General features: G+C 43.1%; 1 protein-coding gene across 1 annotated transcript in view; it reads left to right on the forward strand.

The window, feature by feature from the left end:
* Nucleotides 1-5,380: 5,380 nt before the first annotated feature.
* Nucleotides 5,381-22,495, forward strand: part of LOC108802877 (unconventional myosin-X-like) — a gene marked incomplete at its 5' end in the record, with an annotated part of 40,776 nt that continues 23,661 nt past the window's right edge. Inside the window, 13 exons of the mRNA XM_018574730.1 lie at nt 5,381-5,499; nt 6,373-6,519; nt 7,633-7,733; nt 7,866-7,932; nt 9,106-9,198; nt 10,519-10,587; nt 11,647-11,729; nt 12,353-12,461; nt 13,288-13,368; nt 14,829-14,953; nt 15,640-15,754; nt 19,731-19,837; nt 22,135-22,425. Coding sequence (XP_018430232.1) covers nt 5,381-5,499; nt 6,373-6,519; nt 7,633-7,733; nt 7,866-7,932; nt 9,106-9,198; nt 10,519-10,587; nt 11,647-11,729; nt 12,353-12,461; nt 13,288-13,368; nt 14,829-14,953; nt 15,640-15,754; nt 19,731-19,837; nt 22,135-22,425 — 1,507 coding nt within the window. The remainder of the gene's footprint in view (nt 5,500-6,372; nt 6,520-7,632; nt 7,734-7,865; nt 7,933-9,105; nt 9,199-10,518; nt 10,588-11,646; nt 11,730-12,352; nt 12,462-13,287; nt 13,369-14,828; nt 14,954-15,639; nt 15,755-19,730; nt 19,838-22,134; nt 22,426-22,495) is intronic.

Consider the following 22,495-nt stretch of genomic DNA (forward strand, 5'->3'; position numbering starts at 1 on the left):
ATTTTTCTCTGTTTCTATTTCTATTTATTTTTCTCTCTCCCCCCACCCCCATTTCTAGTTCACCTCTGTGCAGTGCAGCTTAACGCATGTTTAAATTATAGAACACCCGGCATCCTTGTACATTTTGTGCCTTAAGTCCATTGAAATTAATTATGTATTAATTATGAATGCACCAAAACACACGTTTAATTCAGTTTCATGCTTTTTAACTCATCTGCACCACAGAGAATATCTATTCTGAATGTTTCTCCCTTACTTTGCATAATAAACCCATGCAGTAACGCACATCAGAAATGCACAGTAAGGCTTCTATAGCAGTGTAAAGGGCCCCTGGGTCACCTGTTTGTAACGTTTGAGCATGTCGGCTATCAAACTTGAGTTCTTGTCTCTGGTTGATTAGAATCCAGCTAATGGGAAGTTCTGGACAGCTTGATTTGCTCAACTGGCATATTGCCCCAAAGAATCATTTTACTAGTTAATTCCAAGCAAATCAAAGGAGCAGGTCAGGATATCCCCGTGTGTGACTTCACCGCCTCAATAAGGAAGCGTTATACATCCTTATTAGGATATCACCAAGCGAGGAAATGACTACTTCCTCCTCATTCCAAAACCATAACAAGGAGCGAGAACCTTTTGCCTAATCCTCTGCAATGTTCAAATCAGGATCCTCATTGGATCACCCAGGCGGGATGGAGCCTGCGCTCTCTGTGCACGGGTCCCCTCTTCGGGAGTTCACTATTATTCTAGCAAATGTAATTCTCATCCAGTAAAGCAAGTAATGGACCCGAGTCCAGGCTGGAGCCGAGATGATTTTCATGAGAGATACAGTGCGTTCTGGGTGTGTTGGACATTTAAAACGTGTTACTATCCCTCTGCATGGAAACTGCAGCAAAGGAGTAGGAAGCATGTTTTTCTTTTTAAGGCATCATCCTTGCAATGCTCAGAGGTGTGAAACTTTGCTACTCGCTCCCCTATAATTAGAATGAACAGACTTCACAGTTCTGCCATATCCTGTGTAAGCAGTTACAAATAAACAGTATAGATTGACATATATTACAACATATATCACGACATACATCATTATTTAAACAAAGATGCTACATTTTTAAATTCTGAAATTGACTTCACTAATAGTATTATCTCCTATGTACCCGGAATTCATTCTTTTATCTATCCTGAAGGAATACAGCAGGATATTACCAATATATGGCTTTCACCTGTCGGATCGACAGACAATGTCAACACCTCACAAAACCCCAGAGAAATAAATGAACGCTTGAATCAACATTTAACCTTTCGGTTGTAGTGTATTCATGCCAAAAATCCATTTAACCCCTCGTTTTTTAATTATCAATTTCCTTTTACCACCTCTCCAGAAGATATATACCGTATATTATAATATATTGTGATGTTAAAACCAGATATATTGAAATATGTATGTGTGAACCTTAAATGATGATTGATTTTCTATATTTTAATCTATCCAAGTTTGGAGATTCAGTTTTTTACTGTACTGCTGATTTTGAGTTACAATTGGTAATCAATCAGCAAGCCTGACAGGCAGACCTAAGTATAGTTGAAACAGTTGTTGGGAATGCTCAAAGAAGACTATTATGCCCAAAATGGGATAGAAGGAGAACACATGACTCAGCTACTAAAGAGTATGGCACTCCCTTATGCTAATCAGAAAGACTTTTAAGGTAAATATCACATAGGTTATTTTAAAGTAAAAGCATGGATAAAAGGATGAGGGATGATCCTTCAAGACACACACACACTCACACACTCATTCACAGTACAGACACACACACACACACGCACAGCATCACAACAGACACACCCATACTCACATTGAATAGACAGACACCTGTTAGGACTATTTTTTACTTACTAACTAAAGACACGTTTCTTAAGCATCTTATAGATTTCTGCTGTAAGATATACTATATTTTGTCATCATCAAGCATCTTATAGACTCATTCTGTAAGATATACCATATCCTGTAATATTTTGTAACTTTAAATTAAACCCATTCTGAACTTTATGCAACAACGGAAACAATCATCTATTATTGAACTTTTCCACCCTATGCTTCGAGAAAAAGAATATGACATAAAAAAATCATATTTCGTGTCATTTTCTTACATGTGAGGATTAGCTTCAAATGGTAGCGCATTCAGTACACTTCCACTCGTAAACAATTTTTATTTTTAGGGCTTCCTGCCCACTTTTATTTAAACATTCACATAAGTTTTTTTCCCCCCCCCAGGGGTTTCTGCAACAGGTTAAACACAAAGTTCAGCTTTTCCCTTCAGCAATATAACATTTCCAACGTCTCACCGACTTCAGGTTGTCTTTTTCTACAATACCTTTCCCACTAGGGTTGCCACCTTTTCTTCAAGTGAAACCCGAACACTCTAGCGACGAGCGGACATTTTTTTTGGGAGAAGGCTAGTTGGGAGAATGAGTTGTGGCTTATGCATATGTAAATAGTGTCACCCATTCAAATGTAAATATCACAGTTGAGACTATTTTCAGTGGCCACACAGGCTGGTTTTCAGCACACAGGTGATCCGCTCCTTGCAAGTCTAGTGCTGCATTCCTGCAAATGAAGTTGGTGGTTTGGTCAGGATCAATGGTGTCCTCCATGCTGAGACATACAAACAGATACTTATCTATCATGCCATACCATGAGCAGTATTCGGCCTGAACATAAAAAAAATGCACTTTAATGTGCATTGTTCAGAATTTTGTGGCAACGGTTTTGTACCATGCAGGCCGCAAAATTGTCCAAGCACGGGTTTTTTTGGGGTTTTTTTTTTTTAACGGATTCCGCACGTTCGCGTCTACGGTAATAGCCACAAAGGAGCGGAATCCATGCAGGTGAAAGATTTTAGAGTTTGTGTGCCGTGCGCTCTTCCGCACGGAAAACCAAGTGGGAAAACGCAAACGCTAAATGTAAATGGAGCCTTAATTTGTTTTCAACTCCCATATGAAATCATTTTCTATTTTGAGCCTGTTGATCGCCCTATTTGAGGCTGGCGAGTTCTGCGTTTTGTGAGTGAGGGCCGCTCCCTACTGTTGCCTTTTAAGTATTGCAGCTTCCCAATTACAATGGGCTGCGTGCTCCGCCACTGCCAATAAGTGATTGCTGTTATCACTGAAATCTCTCTAGGATATACAGGATAGGTTTATAATGAGCGGGGGGCCTAGCTGTTGAGCATTCTCAATTTCCTGTGTGCTATCAGAGCCCAGGATTTCATTATTTCAGGAGTACAGTTCCCAGATGTAAATACAGATGGCTCGATCGTTCTTGCATTGCCTCCGCAGATAAAATGTAACCAGAAATTACAGGTTATATATATGGAACCTGCTTTCACTAGTGATGAGTAACTTGTATGGAAAAAAGCTGCTTCTAGAACAGAGGAAGAAAGCTCTGGGCCCCTCAGCCTTTGTTTAACATTGGGTAGGCATGTTAAACAAGAACTCCTGGCAGAAAAAGCATTAACCCTTACAGTGGGGCTACTCCCCCCCCCCCCCCACTGTAATGACCCAAGTCGCACTGCAATGGAATGCACAGCATTGCGGTACCATAGTGATGAAGAAAATTGAAGGAGCAAGTCGGAATTTTTTTAAAAAATGTGAGCGAGCAAAATTCAAACCGCGAATGTGACTTGTTCAGGAAAAGTCATGCATTTTGTAATGCGCATGCGTTAGGCACAAAGGAATCCTGTTTAAATACATCTGGGATTCCCTTTTAATTTTCAGGTCTGGGTCTAAAAAATGTTTTAAAGGGCTTTCCAATGAAATTAGATGAGTGATGATGACAAGATTGAATACTCCCATGAATAATTTAACTGAATTTCTAATGGTCAGTTGCGTCCCTAGACGTCTTGCCGCCTGAGGCTGGGGTTGCTTGTGATGCACAGTCCACAGGTGTGGAGGCTGCTGGTGCACATTCCGGTGGGGCAGGTGGCTTGTGGTGCACGGCGGTCCACCCAGCTCATTGACATTAATGGGTGGCAGGACACCAGCCAGAGCGTCCCGCTCAGTTCCTGGCAACCAGTGACGTCAGTGAGCTGGGTGTGATGCCCGGCAGAGCGTCGCTGGTTGCAAAGAGTTCTCAGCAACTCGGGATGCTCTGGCTGGAAAGGCTGCCATGTGATGAGTCACAAAAATAATCATTACAAAACAAGTTCAGATCAATGACATGAAGCGCTGCCAGCTGCATCTATACATATGGATTATATTCATGTGACCAGCACAGCTGCTTTCCAAATGCAAGAAATAGCCCAAAACCGCAGCGCTAAAGACACAGAAAATGTGCATGTTGCACAAAAAAAAGCATCAAAGCGCATTGTAAAATGCATAGTAAAGACTGATTTTTTTTTTTTGTATTGAATTTTCATTCGAAAGACAGTCGAACGTCATAGTTCCAAACATGGAACACAGGTGGTACGCAGGCCAAGAATTTTCAAAATATAATAACATTCGTACTGCAGGCTCACAAATCCCAAAGGGTTATAATGCCAATTCTAGTAAAAAGTTAACGCAATCCTTAAAACTTTGGTTGCCCCTATTGTTGCCTTGAATAGGCTATTTGTGGAAAATACGAGGCTAATAATTGAGATACGTGGCAACCACACAACAAAAAGAAGCATTAGGTACCATCTATAAAGTACTTTATAATTAGTTTCTAGGCCCTAGACATTCTGCGAGCAGGATTTAGTAATTTCCCAAATACTAGTCCACATATCAGCTGATTTTTAGCAACAGAAATATAAATGGGTCCTTTCCATGCCTACTTGTTCTCTCCTCCTCCTCCTCCTCATGAATAGGGATAAGCTCAGGTTTAGTGCAAACTCAAGTGAAAATGGAAGTTAGGCGTCAGTACATGCCTAATTAGCTGCGGCCAGGGTATCCCTCACCCTGCAGCCATATGTAAAATAAAGGAACAGGATGTTTTCAACATCATTGGCCACATGGACATATTTGCCCAATGATATTGACCGAATATGGCCATGTGGCCATATAAGGTTGATGATGTCATCTGCATCCCACCCCGTGATGGAGGCAGAGTGGGGAATGCCCTTGGCTGCTGTTGATTGACATGCATTGATGCCTAACTTCTGGGTGCGCAATGTGGTGTTCACCATACCAAAGCTAAGCGGAAGAATGCACCCAATACATGGAGTAACCATTTAATCTCTGGAAGAGCAGAAGATGCTGGCTTTGTTGGAAAGTGCGATTGGCCGTTTTTTCAGCTCCTTGCTATTCTTTATCAACACATAAACCCTAAGAGTGTGTGTTAAGGCAAGCATTTTATGAGCAATGATTGTTTCATTTTGTTTCTTTTTTTTGTTTTTGTATCTTTTTACAGTCTTGAGCGACGTGGCCGATCTGTTGGGTTTGGACTCCTTTCAGCTGTCCGAGGTGCTGACACAGAGATCCATGATCCTCCGGGGTGAAGAGATCCTGTCTCCTCTCACAGTGGAGCAGGTGAGGTCTTTCATCATTCAGTTGGAGTGTTCAAAGTGTAACTAAAGGCAAAGCCCTTTTTTTTAGATTTGGATAGAGGGGTGACGGGGCGATAACCCCAATCCAGGTTTTTATTGCTTTGTGTGCCCCCGTTAGAGAGATTCACACTCTCCAATTTCCTGATCACGCGAATGACCAGGAACTAAAAACATAATTTTGAGTAACCACCAGAACAGGAATGGAGGAGAAGTCTTCCAGCGAGGACACTTGTTCACATGAAAACTCTTTAAGAAGGAATTTGCCTTACATTGGAAAGATATCTCCTCACTTCCCGTTGAGTCTACAGGACAGGAAGTGAGGGAAAACCTCCTTAACAAGACATAGATGGCAAAAAAAAAACAAAGCTGATAGCGGTTTTAACTCTCCCCCACTATCCAAAATGACAAATAGTTTTGGCTGTAGATCTACTTTAAAATTCACAGAATTCTAAATTAATCTTTAAATGCTAAGCAGCTATGAAACATGAGGAACAATAATGGAAGGAAGAATTGGCTGCTGTACAAAAGGATTCTGCAGTTAAAAATCTACTGACCTAACTGCTTGAGCGTGGATGTCCTTCAATACTAGGGATAGGCAACCTTGGCCATCCAGCTGTTGTGGGATTAAGTCCCATGAGGCATTGCTAGACCCTCACAGGCATGACTGCCAGAGCCATGTTGGTATAAATAATTTCTGAGGTTGCTTACCCCTGATCTGTACTGACATGTGCTACGCTTCATAATGTGTGTGATGTGACCGCTTACAATCCAGAGATCTCTTTACTCATTACAACTCCCTATAATTGTCAAGGTTTCTTCTTTCCCAACTCTCTCCCATGTTTTTGATCTGATTCAGGCTACAGACTCCCGTGACTCTCTGGCCATGGCGCTCTACGCTCAGTGCTTTTCCTGGCTGCTCGGAAAGATAAATGCTCGTGTCCGCGGGAAGGAGAACTTCAAGTCTGTCGGAATTTTGGACATTTTTGGTTTCGAGAATTTTCAGGTGTGACACAACTTCTCATTGATGGAGTGCCTGCTGAAATGATATGCGTTATGCTAAAATACTGACTCTTCCTCCTCTATCCTATTCAGTTGGTTATCAGATTTCAGTAAGGGACAGGGTGTCTGAAAGGAAGCATCTGTGACTGTGTCTTCTGTTTTGTAAATCCACGATACTCTGGGAATCCCCTGTCCTAACGGCACCCTGTGTGTGTGTGTGTGTGTGTGTGTGTGTGTGTGTGTATATCAATATGGCCGCCGCTTGAGTGGGGCAACTCAGAATAATAACGTGCTGGATTAGTGTGATCCTAGTTTATTTTATTACTATATTGCTGTGCTGTATGTGTATAGGCCAATGCCTTGGCTGGCGCTCATGCAGAAAGTTTCTTGGGCAAACTCACCGGCCCAAGTGGCTCGGTTGGCTAACGAAGGGGGGAGGAGTCCGGTGACGTCACGGGCATCGACACCGGACTCCTCCCCCCCTTCCCTTCGTTAGCCGACAGAGCCATTTGGGGAAGGGTGGAAGGAGTCCGGTGACGTCAATGTCCGTGACATCACCGGATCACCGACGGGACTCCCGGAAGCCGGTGGAGAGGTGAGTGTTTTCATTAGCAATCAAAATAATTTGAATCGATCAAAAAGTTTAACACTTAATCGAGAAATTAATCTTTAATTTCCACAGCCCTAAAATATATGTATAGATCTATAGAATTAAAATATCTATTTTTAATTGGTGATTCTGCCAGTAACATACTACATGCCCCAGGGTGACCACGATAACCATACCGTATCTATAGAGAAGCAGTGTTGTAACCATAGGACAAGACTGCAACAACGCCCTCGCCGTTTCCTCTTCTCCATAGCATGAAGCGGTGGGGTCTGTAGTCCTGAAAGATAACTGGGAACAATGTAAATAGAGTTCAGCTCAGGAAGTTATCAGCTGACAAGATTTCTGGCAGGATCAATGGGTATTTCTTTGCACTTAAGAAACAAATATAACAAAACTCTCAACAGTTTAACAGACCAAAAGGGACCAAATACCAGGCGTTCATTGTTAGGGTTTTACGCGCCTTTATACGTTTTTAAAAAAGCCTGTTCTTTTTTTTTTTCCTTCAAGGTGAATCGTTTTGAGCAGTTCAACATTAATTACGCCAATGAGAAGCTTCAGGAATATTTCAACAAACACATATTTTCATTGGAGCAGCTGGAATATAACAGGTAGGAACAATGGTGTCAGAGCAGAGGATTTTGGGAAAATGTATTACTGTCTCGATCTTAAACCACATGTGATATAGTATTGGGACTGACATTGTATGTAAAATCATTTAATTTTCTCTTCCTCTCTGATAGGGAAGGCATCAACTGGGAAGCCATAAACTGGATGGACAATGCGGAATGTTTGGATCTAGTCGAAAAGGTGAGCCCTTCAAAGGAAACCTGAAGGTTCACATTAAGACCGGGAAAAAGGATCCGGATAAGGACTTTTTTTTTTTACCTCAACTGTCTAGAACTGCATACCTGGGTCAGTGTTTAGAACATATTGAAGCTACAGTTACAGCATAACAGCCAGGCAACTACCATTTTCAGAAAAGAGAACATAAATGGCAGTCCCAGTATTTCACATGAAACAGGTTTACTTTAGTGGAGATTATCAAAAGCTCGGAATGACAATTTTAATCAGTAACCGGTGTAACCGAAATCATTGCTTTCCTTCAGGGCTCATTCACATCTATGTGTTGTAACATCTGCGTTACCACATTTAAACAAATAGGTTGCTTTAAAACAAAGCACCTTGATGGATGGCATAACACGCCTTAGTGAACCTCATAGCCTGCATAGATCTGAATGGGCCCTTAGTGAGTCTTCCATGAACAACCTAGGAAGACTATGCAGTGGTGTTGCTTTTATGCAGATTTGGAGAGACATATCCTCCCCAAGAGTGGGTGTATCCAAAATGTAAATGAGGTCATCCAGAGTAGATACTATCAGGGTTATTCACAAAAGGGTGAAGCGTTTGGAGTAGGCAGAAGAAGGGAACAATCTAGGAAAAAATAGCTGAACTGGAAAGTAAGCTGAATTTGAGAATTTTTATTAATCAGCTATTTTGGCCTAGATTGTTCACTTCTCCAAACTCTTCACCCTTCTGTGAATAACCCTGCATGTCTCCACATCAAGAAAATTTCATAGTCCCTCAAATACAGACCCCTATCCTTCCAGAGAGGCATGATTAGGAAACCCAATGGGGTTATACCAATTATACCGATGCACCTTTATAAGCTGGATAGTTCATATTTGGCAGTAGTTTTTGTCCATTGGAAAAGGACAGGGTTGCTTTTAAGGTGAAATACCAAATCTATCAATACTTTATATATTTTCTATTATATAGATGTTTATAAAGTGCCTATCCATGAAGATCTGTATGTAAATTATTTATTAAATTTGATGTATGAAAATATGTATTTGGAAAATTGTGAAATATTTTACTGCTGTGCAGAAGGTTTGGGTTTTTAACTCCTAAGCAGTTCAGGTTTATCTTATTGCCTGGGATTTTTTAATGTAATATTATTATTATCCTTTCTTTTGTTTGTAGAAACTCGGTTTGTTGGCTCTGATCAATGAAGAGAGTCGTTTCCCTAAAGGCACAGATTTCACTTTGCTTGAGAAACTCAATAACCAACACAACGTGAGTTTCTGTTATTGATACATTTCTGTTATTGATACCTTGTATGTCCATCATTTCTCTTATGTATGTTTACAACTGTCTAGTGGATACAAACATGACCAGCATTTTCCAGTTTTCTTAAATTTTAATGAAATGTATTTGTTACCTTAAATAAAAGTGTTTGTAAAGTCAAATCCCCAGCACCGTCCTGCCCTAAGAATTTCATATTTGGGTAAGATGATATTCACAAAGGTGCTGCATGCCTAAGGGTATGCCGGTATAATGCTATATTCCCTGTTATAACACTGGGGGTGATCATAATGGGTCAATCCTTCCACACTCATCAGCAAGTCACTGGCATGATCTGCCTGTGTCTCCAGAACAGATGGCTAAGAATTTACTGTAAAATTTGTTTGGCCCATTTTTACGTTAGCGCTGCTAATGCTGCATTAAATGTGTATATGAAGACAAAACGTTTGTTCTTAAAGTTTTTAAATTGAAAGTGGAATGATTAGGAGCCCTGTCAGGTTTATATCGCTGCCGGTGTCCATGCTGAGGAGACTCTCATAATTAGTCTAGGTGACCAATGTCTCGGTACAGAAGCTGATGGGAAAGCCAACTCTTGTAATGGGGGAACCTGTTTTGATGACGACTACCTAGGAGGGGATGTCCCCTCATTGTACAGAGACTATAATAAGGATGTCACCAGCACGAGAGCTTCCAAATAAGTGCAAATCCATTTTATTGATGTCTCTCAAATGTCAAGCACTTGACTTGACGTGAAGGGTCCCCTTCATCAAGCTCAGAGATGCCATCATGCTGTCATCTCTGAGCCGGATGAAGGGGCCCCGAAAACGCTTGACATTTGAGAGACCTCTATCAATAAAATGGATTTGCACTAATTTGGAAGCTCTCGTGCTGGTGACATTGTAGTTTCAGTGTGAGCGGCGCCATCCGCAGTCATTACGAGCACCCATTATATTTCTTTGGGGATATCCAGTAAGGAGTGCTGCAAGATTTATGGATATTGTTCTCAATGTACAGAGATCTCCTTCTACCTTGGATTACCACCCTGTAGTGCATAAGTATGATCGGGCCCTTAAAGTTGTTGCAATGCATATAGTTTCCCTGGAGGGGATTTTTTTAATTGCTTCTTATAGAAGCTGAAGGTTTACTTTAACTTCAATGAATCGCATGCAGTCAGTCATCTGACATTGGACAAGTTGGACATGGATCCCCCCGGGGATGGTTGGCTACACTCTGCAGTTTCCTCTGCAGTAAGCCTCATGTCAGTGTCCCCGCCGGCTACAATTTAACACAGATGTTTTCTTTGTGTCCCAGAATAACCCCCACTACGTGAAGCCACGAGTGACCGAAAACCAGTTTGGAATCAAGCACTATGCGGGGGAGGTAAGATGAAATGATTTTCCTAAACTCAAGTCCTGTGTGTCATACTTCATGAACCACTTGCAGATTGCTTCCTATGTGTTGTGTGCTGTGTAATGCTTTTATTTGAATGAAATGCCCCAAACTTTTTCGCATGTAAAGCATATCTGGACTCAAGATAAAAAAAAATGAATGTATATTACCGCTTACTGATCCTTAGATGTGATGGCTGCACTTGTTTTTTTTTTTCACCTGGTAAACCTGCTAGTAACACTTCCTGTCCGAGAGTGACAACACTCACTCACTGTACTGTATCTCTGGAGAAGCAGCTTTGTCATCCTAGGACAGGACTACATAACCCATTCTGTAGTCCTCAGAGATAGCTGGGAACAATTTAGTTGATAAGAGTGCAGCACAGGCAGCGCTCACAGGAAGTTATCGGCTAACAAGCTTTCCAGCAGGATCGACTGGAACTTTTTGCACAGATATAACAAAACACTTAAATGTATTGCGAAATGGAGCAGTAAAGCACAACCATTGTGACTTTTGTGATAAGCAGATATAGCTGCCTGGATAACACACATTGATACCATTGCATGCATCAAGCTCATTTCTCTTACATGTGTCATTAAAAATAGTTTTGATTGAATTGTGAACAAGTAAAGGCACCGTTTTGGTTTGGCTTCCTTTATTTCTGACCAATAAGTCAAACGAAAAACAGCAAACCTGTTTCTGGGGCAACAGCATTCTACCTTCAGGGCTTAGGATGGAAAGATGGTTTGATTGGACTCAAAAGATACTACAATCAAAAGGATCTCTATATGATTTGATGAAGAGTCCTCCATTAGGGCTGGAGTTGTAATCAGCAGCAGCAGCAAATCGTGTGCAAGTTTTCCTGCGTCTGTGAGCACAGAAACTCAAGTGCCTCTTAAATGTGTTACTTTGGTGCAATGTGTGTGGTCAGCTTTAGACTGTAAGCTTGACTGGGGCAGAGGATGTGGTGAGGTCCAACATTTCTGGTGAAGGGCTGTGAAATAAGAAAATTAAGCTGGTCATATAATGAGATCTGTCCTACCTCTCCAGGTCATGTATGTTGTGAAGGGTTTCCTGGAGAAGAACAGGGACACTTTCCGGGATGATATCTTGAACATGCTTAGAGACAGCAGGTAGGTACTGTACATGGGGAAATGTATTTACACATGGCACGTGTGTATGCCAGGAAGTCACATGTAATACATCTATTTTAGGGCTGGTAATGATTAAAATTTTCCTGTTCGATTAATCAATTTTTTTTTAATCGATTACATTTTGATTAATTATAACGCACATACAGATCCAACTACATTGGCCTATACACATACAGCACAGCAATGAAGTAATAAAATTAACTAGGATCACACTAATCCAGCACGTTATTAATCTCACGTGCCCCACTCAATATGGCCGCCGCTTGAGTGGGGCAACTCAGAATAATAACGTGCTGGATTAGTGTGATCCTAGTTCATGCTCGTGCAGAAAGTTTCTTGGGCAACTCACCGGCCCAAGTGGCTCCGTTGGCTAACGAAGGGGGGAGGAGTCCGGTGACGTCACGAACATCGACGTCACCTGACTCCCCCCAGTGACGTCGATGTCCGTGACGTCACCGGATCGCCGACGGTACTCCCGGTGGAGAGGTGAGTGTTTTCATTAGCGATCAAAATAATTTTAATCGATCAAAAAGTTTAACGATTAATCGAGAAATTAATCTTTAATTTCCACAGCCCTAATCTATTTTATTTATCTTGCTCAGATTGGACTTTATCTATGATCTGTTTGAGAAGGTCTCCAGCAGATCTGGAGGGGAGACTCTAAAGATGGGGACGCTGAAGAAGAAACCCACAGTCAGTTCTCAGTTCAGGGTAAGTAATGATAATTCTCTGTCTCACTTTTTTCAATTGACTTTACAGTTCTGGGGGTTCTAAATTCACTTCAGCATTGATTCTGTTGGTTGCATCAGATGCCCGAGTCCCCCACCACACTCTATGGTTGTTACTGCCAGCTGTTCTGTCACTACGGGGCACAAGTACCGACAGAAGCAACCACAAAGCACGATGGGAGAAGCCGGAAAACCCGGAATTCTTGGCTTTGAAAATCCTTTGGGTGGATTTGCTCAACTGTGGAGCTAAGATTCTGCGAGTGGTCACCAAGATGGGCAAATACAAAGTATCTCCGTTTACGGGAACTTTTTGATTGTTTTTTTTGCAGCAACAGTCGCTTTAATGTAAACAATTGTAAATGTGTTAATTGTTTTTCCAGTATGTTGTTCTATATACATGAGCACAGCCATATTTGCTTTTTACACTTTTTTTGCACTACCAAGTAGATTAGTTAGAAACCATAAACTCTGTCTCCAAAACCATGGAACCCCCCAGTGCTCCTTATGGCCAGAGCCCATGGGGTCTTTGCTTAGGCTTTAACTCGCATGAGCCCCGGAGCAGTTATTTTGTATTCATGGGAAGTAAGAGATACTTTATATTTACACAAAATAATGCTTTAATAATATTGACAAGTCATGTGAAGTGTTCATTTTAACCATTGGCATCCTTGGTTTGCCCAGTTATAGGACTAGACCTGTGTTCTGAAGATATAAAAACTTAACCTGCGGCTTCTGCAGCTGTTGTATTTTAGTTGTATTGGAGATTATATTGACATCAAGACTTTCATCTGTCTCTTCTGTGTATTTAGGAATCCCTCCATTCCCTCATGGCGATGCTCAGTACTTCAAACCCTTTCTTCATCCGCTGCATTAAACCCAACACAGAGAAGGTAAGGACGGTCCTGTAAAGTCCTGAAGCCTCGGCTCCTCCATACATCTGATTTATCCTATTTGAAAATATGGGTAGCGATGGGTTTTGGTGGGTAGACCGCTCAAAGCCTAAAGATAAATTCACAATGATTGCTTTTACAGCCAGAGCCCCAGCATTTTTCAACTCCAATTTTTTTTTTTTAATTATTATTTTTTTTGGCACCCAAGCACACCCACATACAGCAAAATTATTTTCAGTAATAATCATGACATTAAACGTCGTGCACGCTGGGGATGGGAGCCGAACTGGCTAGTGGAGGGTGGTTGCAACTTTATGCAGAAATGGTAAACTTAGAAGATCAGTCTGCCTGACATGCATGAGCTCAGAAAATCTCCCGAGTAGTTGCCAACATGACAAAGTTATTAGGAGGGCACCTTGAAAAGATCAACAAGAGAAATGCGGCATGCATAGTGCACTGCTCGCCGAACACTTGGGAGCATGGCAAATAAAGTGGGTTTTGCTTTACAGTGCATGGCTTGTAGTGTGCAAGTAAAATAAGTCCCAGGCTTGGTGCCAGTGGTATTAATGGTAACCCCCTGCATTAGTGTTGGTGGCCACAATAATGCCCCCCTTCATTGGTGGTCAGTTGAAGGCTTGGGTAATAATAGGAAACTCCTCCAGCATTGGTGCTCATTGACAGGCTTGGGCTGTTATAAGACACCCCCAGCATTGGTGGTCAGTTGTAGGTTTTGACTATAGTAAGACACCCCCCAACATTGGTGATCAGGTGTAGGTTTGGGCTGTAGTAGGACACCCCCAGCATTGGTGGTCAGTTGTAAGTTTGGGCTGTAGTAAGACACCCCCAGCATTGGTGGTCAGTTGTAGGTTTGGGCTGTAGAAGGAAACCCCCAGCATTGGTGGTCAGGTGTAGTTTTGGGCTGTAGTAAGACACCCCCAGCATTGGTGGTCAGGTGTAGTTTTGGGCTGTAGTAAGACACCCCCAGCATTGGTGGTCAGGTGTAGTTTTGGGCTGTAGTAAGACACCCCCAGCATTGGTGGTCAGGTGTAGGTTTGGGTTGTAATGAGGACTATACTTCTATTGTTGGGCAGAGATCACTAGAGGTTTCTTTCAATGTTGGGTGCTAGAATGCAGAGAGTGTTCCACATACCATTTTACTGCCTCTCTTCTACACCAGGCCACCCTCCAAATGGTAGTTCCCTGCTAGTGAGGTACTGCTGGGCAAACTATAAAGAACATCTGGCATTAAATATAGCTAAATTCTGCGCCCATGGTCCACATAATGAGGGTGTAGCAGGGTGTGTTCTTCACCTCCATGCTTTGTACTGAAAGGTGTCCCTCTTTCTCATCTCGGGAAGTTGGGAGGTTTGTGAATACTATTCCTATGCTATAGTGCCTCTGGTTTATTTGCAGTTGTAGATTCATTTGGCTCAGTGTTGACTCTTCTTGTCTCCTATCAGCTGCCAAGCAAATTCAGTCCAGACATTGTCCTGAACCAACTGAGGTACTCTGGAATGTTGGAGACTGTGAAGATCCGGAGGGCCGGGTACCCTGTGCGCAGACAGTACCAGGACTTCATGGCCAGGTGATGTCACCAGTGGAAACGTACTGTTGTGGGCAGCATGTATCACCTTTACCTTTCAATGTGTTTAGATTCAGCCATATTAATGGCCTATTCACATTATTATGCACTTTTTTATGTGCATTAAAATGCATGTTAACCCTAACATTGAACTTTTTGTATTTGCTCCCTTTTTGATTTGTTACATATACCATTCAAACTTGTTAAACTCTGCTGCTGTTGTAACTTTAATATAAAAACCTGTTGGTCCTGCCATCAATCCAGTGAGCTTCCAGCATTCCCCTGCTGCACTAAAGTCGGATGCCCAGTTAATTTCTATGGATTACAGAACACCTCCAGCATGTTATGGGGATGAGGAAGGGGAGGCGTTACATTGTCCTAAAACACTTCCTGTCGTAGGCTGACAACACTGCTTCTCCATAGATGCAGTACAGTGAGAGGTGTCACTTTAGGATCAGAAGTCTGTTGCTGGCAGGATCACCAGGTGGAAATAAAGGAAAAATAGCCTGAACAAAAGAAAACTAATGCTGCCGCCATATCTAAGGAATGTAAGCTGCAAAATATTACATTTTTGTTCCTGGGTAGAAAGGAATCTGTGGATGTAATTTACTATAAAAATGTCAGATTGAATTGTGTTGGTTGTATTTTTATATGTACACTGCCCCTGTTTACCGATCATCTTGTTACAGGTATAAGATGCTGCTGTGTAACATCAAAGGTACAGAAGATGTGAAGGCAAAGTGTGCTGTTTTCCTGCAGACTTTTGATGCCTCCAAGAAGGAGTGGCAACTTGGCAAGACCAAGGTAAGGGAACGGATTTAAGAAACTGTTCTGTATAGTTACACATTTTCCATGTGTGTGGGGCGTCTTCCTTCTACCTGATGCTGGTACTGGCTCCTCCACGCAATGCTTTTATGGAACTGGCTTTGTGCACAGGGTCACAGTCATGCTGGAACAGAAAAGGGTCTTCACCTAAACTGTTGGCACAAGCTTGCATTGCAATGCTTTGCATGTTGTATTATTAAAGCCCCTCCCTGGGATGGGGTCCACATACTTCTAGCCATGTAGGCATATGTAATGGTCAGGTGTCCACAAACTCTTGGCAATATAACGTAAGAACTCTCTCACCAGAAGAAAAAGTACTGGCATGGAGTTGTGACTTGGCTACATGTGTGTTAGAAAGGGCAGTGACTCATTGCCGGCGCCAACCAGGAATTTGTGCTCAGTTTCATATGTGGGCCTTACCTAGCGAAGTCTGCTTTCAAATGCAGTCTTCTTGGGAATGGTCAGTCCTCCAGATTGACATTCATCAAGACATTTCAATATTGGCATAACTTCTCCCAAGAGCCAGTCCAATGCTAGCATCAGAGGTGAGGGCTCATAGGAAGAGTACGAAGGCAGGGTGCTGGGGTGTTTTCAAAAGCCATTTACAGCACCCTGCCGGCCTCTCCCACCAGCCATGATCTGCCTGCATTGTATAAAGAAGCATAGAGACCCAGTGATGACATCATCGGTCTAAAATAAGGCATGTGATTTAAAATAGGTTTTATTTAAGCTTATTAATTAGCATGTTGATGATGTAGAAAGGAGAAACAAGGGAGGCAACCTATATTACAGCAGATTAAACTTTAGCTATAAGTGGACACTGTAAAGTGCAGTAGAGTACGATAGAGCTACGCATGTATTGTATGGGAAACTATTTATTATTAGGAACCTTTATTAATTTTATGAATCCATGATTGCAGATAGTTGCATTTCTGAATTATTCATCATGACCAATGACGGGAACAATGATAGTCAGTGAAACTGTTTATTATCAAAGTAAGCCGCTCAATTCCTTTGGAAATAGAATGATCAGTATTTTTTGGTGGATTCTTTTCTAATGAAGCGTCCTATTAAATATTCTAAGCGTTATGAAATGGCTATTGTTCCTTCTCGGAGACTATCGTTTTTGTTGTATGTTGGAAACCAGCGTGACTGATATGTTTTGGCGTGATACTCCTCCCTGTGGCGTGGGGTGGTGGGCGATGGACAGAAGGAGGGGATTGTTTGGGGCACAGGCAGGGTGACATCACACTGGAGATGTGTGACAGAGGGGAGCAGAGAGGAGTCGCATGGAGCTTGCCCTCTTTGGGTGGCGCAAGTCGGAAGCCGGTGGATGGCTGCCAGTGCTGACCAGGCACACAAGGCTATTGTGGAGGCCATCAAGAAGCCTGTTGCCTCCGGCTTGCCACACGGAACAAGGCCTCTTTGTTCCGCTCGTGGTTGCAGGCAGCTCCTAGTGTCTCTGCTGTGCTCATTTTTGTGCCTCGATTGAAGCGCAGGTTTTATTAACAGAGGAGGAGTGTTATTGCAGTTAATTTGGATCTTAACCCTGATTGTGCGGAGTTTATCCTTGATAGAGCTGAAGAGCCGATGTATAAACACTGCAGCAAGAAGCTTTGAAGAAATGGAGCATGACAATATTAACCAATCATATGCTTTTATTTTCTCCAGTAAATTAAAATTTGATTGGTGGTTGCAAGTCTTGGCTCTTTGCACTAGGTTTTACCAAAAACACAATTATGATGATATGTAACTCACACCCACATATCAGGTCTAGGTCTATGGGCTGCCAAAGAGTCCAGCCTGTTCTGTACTTTCAGTCCAGTCATTTTATCATGTTTTAATAATATACACTCTGTGTGTGTCAATGTATGTACTATATATGTCCTTTATCATGGTGCTCTGTTATCCTCTCTACCTCCACTGCTTCCAGCCAGTTCTCTCTTCCTGCGCTCTATGACCAGCTCTCTCTCTTCCATGATCAGCGCCCTCTTCCTGCTCTATGTCATGCCTATCTCACTCTTCTTGCTTGCTATCACTGTCAGCTTTCTCTTTGTGTTCTCTATCCTGGCTCTTTTTGCTCTCTATTGTGACCAGCTCTCTCTTTCTGCTCTCTATTGCGACCAGCTCTCTCTTTCTGCTCTCTTGCGACCAGCTCTCTTTCTGCTCTCTATCGCCACCAGCTCTCTGCCTTTCTGCTCTCTGTCGCCACCAGCTTTCTGTCTTTCTGCTCTCTGTCGCCACCAGTTCTCTATACCTTACCCTGAATAACTTGTAGAAGAGTAGGTGTAAAGAGCAGTGGTGTGCAGTAACCCTTACCAGGCAGTCACAGGCCACCTTTCACCAAGCTAACCATACTAAATTGATGAAAGCAAAATTCTGATCCATTGCCATGGGTTCCAGTATATTCCATCTCTGCATAATAAATAGGCCCTGTAGACTTGCCATGCTCCAGTTATTTCCTTTAGTGCAATTTGCATTTTAGATTGCTCAGCAACAGCCCCCTGCCAGGGATGTGACCATGGCGTGCAGTGTACATGTCTGCCTTCTCTTCCAGCCAGCTCAGTGACTCTGCTCCATGTGCTCTCTCTCCCGTCGATTGTTTGTGAACGGAAGGAACAGCTTCTGGAAGGAAGCCGGCAATGCAAAGGAGGGGGGCTTCTTTGTCATAATGTTTTAACTAAATAAAACAGCTGCAATCACTTGTACAGTATAGAGAGAGAAAAGCTTCTTGACGGGTAATGAGGGAGTGTGCGGCGGAGCGGTGGCATCTTCTCCTGGCTTTAAACAGGTTGCGTACTTATGGGGTTTATTATCTGCAAGCAATTTACTTGTATGCTACTGTCTGCTTCCTTCTGTACAGAGACTTCAAATATTGTACTTTTCTTCTTGTCTGTGTTCTAATCTAGCCGTTGTTACACAGTGCACTGTATGTGTCCATTTCCTCTCATCTCCCAGCCGGGCTCTTCTATGTGAATGTCCCACTTACCAATCCTGGTGTCTTTTCTATCCTGTGTGTACATTCTTCTGTCCCATGTCCCTTCCTTCCTTCCCCTGTGTCCCTTCCTTCCTGAGTGTTTTACATGTACAGTACAGTGACCTGCCCAGCTGTCCTGTATATTCCATGGGCTCTCTGTTATACCCAGAGCAGAGGCCTGCTTCTGTCCTCTGTGTATTCCTGTGTCTCTCTGTCTGTCCTTTGTATTTCACTGTCTATACATTCCAAAAACACACTTTAGTGACCTGCTTCTCTGCCCTGTGCTCTTCACTGCCGGCCTTGTGCTCTCCACTGCCGGCCTTGTGCTCTCCACTGCCTGCCTTGTGCTCTCCACTGCCTGCCTTGCGCTCTCCACTGCCTCTCTGCCCTGTGCTCTCCACTGCCTCTCTGCCCTGTGCTCTCCACTGCCTCTCTGCCCTGTGTGCTCTCCACTGCCTCTCTGCCCTGTGTGCTCTCCACTGCCTCTCTGCCCTGTGCACTCTGCTGCCTGCCTCTCTGCCCTGTGCACTCTGCTGCACTGTATATTCCATTGCCTTCCTTCTGGTGTCTCTAGTACAGTCATCTGACTTGTCCTGCACTGTATTTTATTGCCTGCCTCCCTGTGTATATAGTACAGTTACCTGCCTTGTCCTGCCCTGTATATAGTACAGTCACCGGCCTTTCATATTTCCGTATCCTCCGTCCCTGTGTATACAATACATTGTATATCTGTGTATTCTCTCATGTCCTGCCTATACAGCTGTCCAGATTCTCTCCTTCCTATCTGTAGATCTTTCCCCTTCCCCTCCTCCATCCAGCCCCCTCTTCTCCTCTGGGAGGTTCTGGCTGCGGGACTGATGCTGGAGGCTGCATGCACTTGGCACTGGACAGGCACTTGGTTTGGTTTGGGGCAGACTTCACCCGTGTGTCTTATGGCTCCTATCACCTACTTGAGGGGGTGTCTCTCCTTTCCCACAGGTATTCCTCAAAGAGGTGCTGGAGCAGCGGCTGGAGAAGAGTCGGGAGCAAGAACTGAAGAGGGCAGCCTTAGTAATCCGGGCTTACATCCAGGGGTACATCGCCAGGTAAGGGTCACCTCTTCCCGTGGTCACATCTGCCTAGAAATTTCCATTGATATTGTTTTATATGATGAAAATGAATTCGAGCATGGAATCAGGGGTCCATTTAGATATATCTAATGAAAATTACTGAATTTGACCGTGTATCAGTCTCCTGCAATTTGCTGAACAGCAGCACTCGGAGGGCAGCACCTAACGGCCAACCAGATGTCCTGCATGCACATGTCCGGACAAAAGAGATGCAGTGTTAGGAGGAGAGAGCAGAGTAAGGACATCATCTGTCTGTTGCTGCTCCTTCAAGGTGACCAGGCTTTTGTTGTTTCACTGCATTCGAGAAAAGTCAGGTCATCAGACTGGCTGTGCTGTGTCAGGGCAAGATGGGCAGATATGCAATCCTTCGGCAAGTATATGTGTTTTTCGATTAGGTGTTTAGTGGATTGCCTAAGGTTTATCTCTGAGGCTTATCCACTAGAACTGGCCATTCACTGATCATTTTTTGCCATTCTACCTGCAGTCTGAACACCATTGATGCCTCCCCACCTTGCAGTTGTTTGGCTGCAGTCATAGCTGATATTTTCTGGATCAGCTTCTTGGATCAGCTTCTCGGACAAAAGTCGATTTTGAAAAGTCAACTTTTGTCGAACAGAGGGGTGCCAAAGGGGCCACACTCTGCCGGGATTTCGGTTGAGTCAGGAAAACTAGACCAAAAGTAGAAAAGGGCAATGTGTTCATTGGAACTCTATGGCTTTTGAAGGCTTTGCCTTTATACCCCCCGTAGTTATATCCAAGTTTTTGAATAAAGTTCTGCTCTGTAGACACAACCCTGATCCTAGCATATGCCTTACAGATGGTGGTCATGAGATGTTTTGGTTGATTGACAGATCTTCGAGAATTCAGTATAGAGTGTCCACTGTTTATGGAGTTAAAAAACAAAAAGCGGGACATTCTTTAGGAAGCGGTGGAAGGACATTGTCAGAGGTTGTACGGCGATTGGAAATAGACTGTGATAAATGAGGTTTTGCTATTTTTAGCCCTTGATGCTATTTGGGCTCAGTGGACAGGATGTAGGGCTAGGTGGTAATGTTTGTGTTTAAAGGAAAGCCGTAGTGTATTCCCAGCAAAGCATCCATATGAATCCTTATTATAACCTTCAACTGATAGTATGATTGGTGAGATTTTCACGTTGATTCAGGTTTTCTGCTTCACTAGTTTGCATCAGTCCTATTTAAAGGACAGCTGAGATTAAATCAATTCATAGCTGAACTTGTATCTCTGCCCATCCTGTTCTGAGATTTACACAGCACTAAAACACTGCACAGCTCTATATAGCAGGGCAGGAGACCTGATTTCACCAGTGAAAGGAGAAGCAGCAGAGTAAAGAATTCTTTCTCCATCACCCTGCTTTTTTCCTCCTATCAACATGTCCCTTGCACTGCCAAAACAACTGATTTGGCTCTTTGTGCTGCTTCTTTCTCTGCCAGTCTGAGCTCTGCTGTGCAAGGTCACATGCATGTGCTGACGCTGCTTGCATGTAAAAGGGTATTTTTTAAATGGTAAATTTATGTGCAAATAGCTGAATTTGATTTGGGTTCAGTCTCTTGCAGTCCATTTAAAGCAGACCTCGGACTGGGGCAGGGGAAGCATTTCAAGGAGCCCTTCAGTCGCATCAGTCGTATTGTCATGCAAGATAGGCTCATCTCTGTCACTCTCCTTACTCCTATCAGTCAGCTGTTTTTCCTTTCACTGTCCAGTCACGGGGTGGGGGTACGGAGGAGACGTGTATGTAGAAGTGAAACTGCACAGATAGTTCAGGTTCCTTCCAGACAGGGCTGTGCTCTATGGAAGAGCAGTGTAAATCTCTGAACTGGATAGAAATACAAATCCTTTGGTAGGTAAAAAAAAAAAAGCTCCCGTTTATGTATTTCATCTGCGTATTGTTTGTCTGAAGGGTAACTTTAAGAAATACAGTGGTCGTTGGCTCCCCAGCTGGACAACGAAGGAGCCGCAACACATGGATAAGTCATTAGCTGAGCTTACTCTGTTCTCTCCTCCTGTCGGTATATTTTCTGTCAGCACATGTGCCCTGCAGCAGAGCCTGATTGGCTCCTTGTGCTGCTCCTCCCACACCGAGTGCTGCTCTACAGAGAGGCTGATATCAAGGCAGATTTGGGTGCTAACTATATATAAATGCATTTATTTCTAAACAAATACAAAGCTGCATTATGTTTATATCTGCCTGGTGGTTCAGCTTTATACAATATTTTATGTGTAATACACCCTACATTTGTTCTTCTATTTCCCAGGAAGCATTATAAAACCGTCCGTCTCAGTATTATCATCATTCAGAAGAACTACCGGGCTCACTACTGGAGGGCTGCCTTTGTGCGCCTCCAACACTCGGCTCTGCAGTTCCAGAAGCACTGGCGCGGGAGGAAGGCCAGGCTCCTCTATTGGCAAATGCTGGAAGAGGAGAGGAAGAGACGAGAGGAGGAAGAGAGGAAGAGAAAAGAAGAAGAGGAGAGGCGGAGGCGGGAGCTGGAGGAGCAAAGGAAACTGGAGGAAGAGAGGAAGAGACGAGAAGAGGAACAGAGGAGGTAGTTAGGAGTAGACAGGAGTATTCAGATAGATAGATTAGTGGTTGTCAACTTACGAAGTATCGGGGGT

This window comes from Nanorana parkeri, unplaced genomic scaffold (genome assembly GCF_000935625.1).
Source record: "Nanorana parkeri isolate BGI_ZX_2015 unplaced genomic scaffold, ASM93562v1 scaffold3195, whole genome shotgun sequence".
Taxonomy (NCBI): Eukaryota; Metazoa; Chordata; class Amphibia; order Anura; family Dicroglossidae; genus Nanorana; species Nanorana parkeri.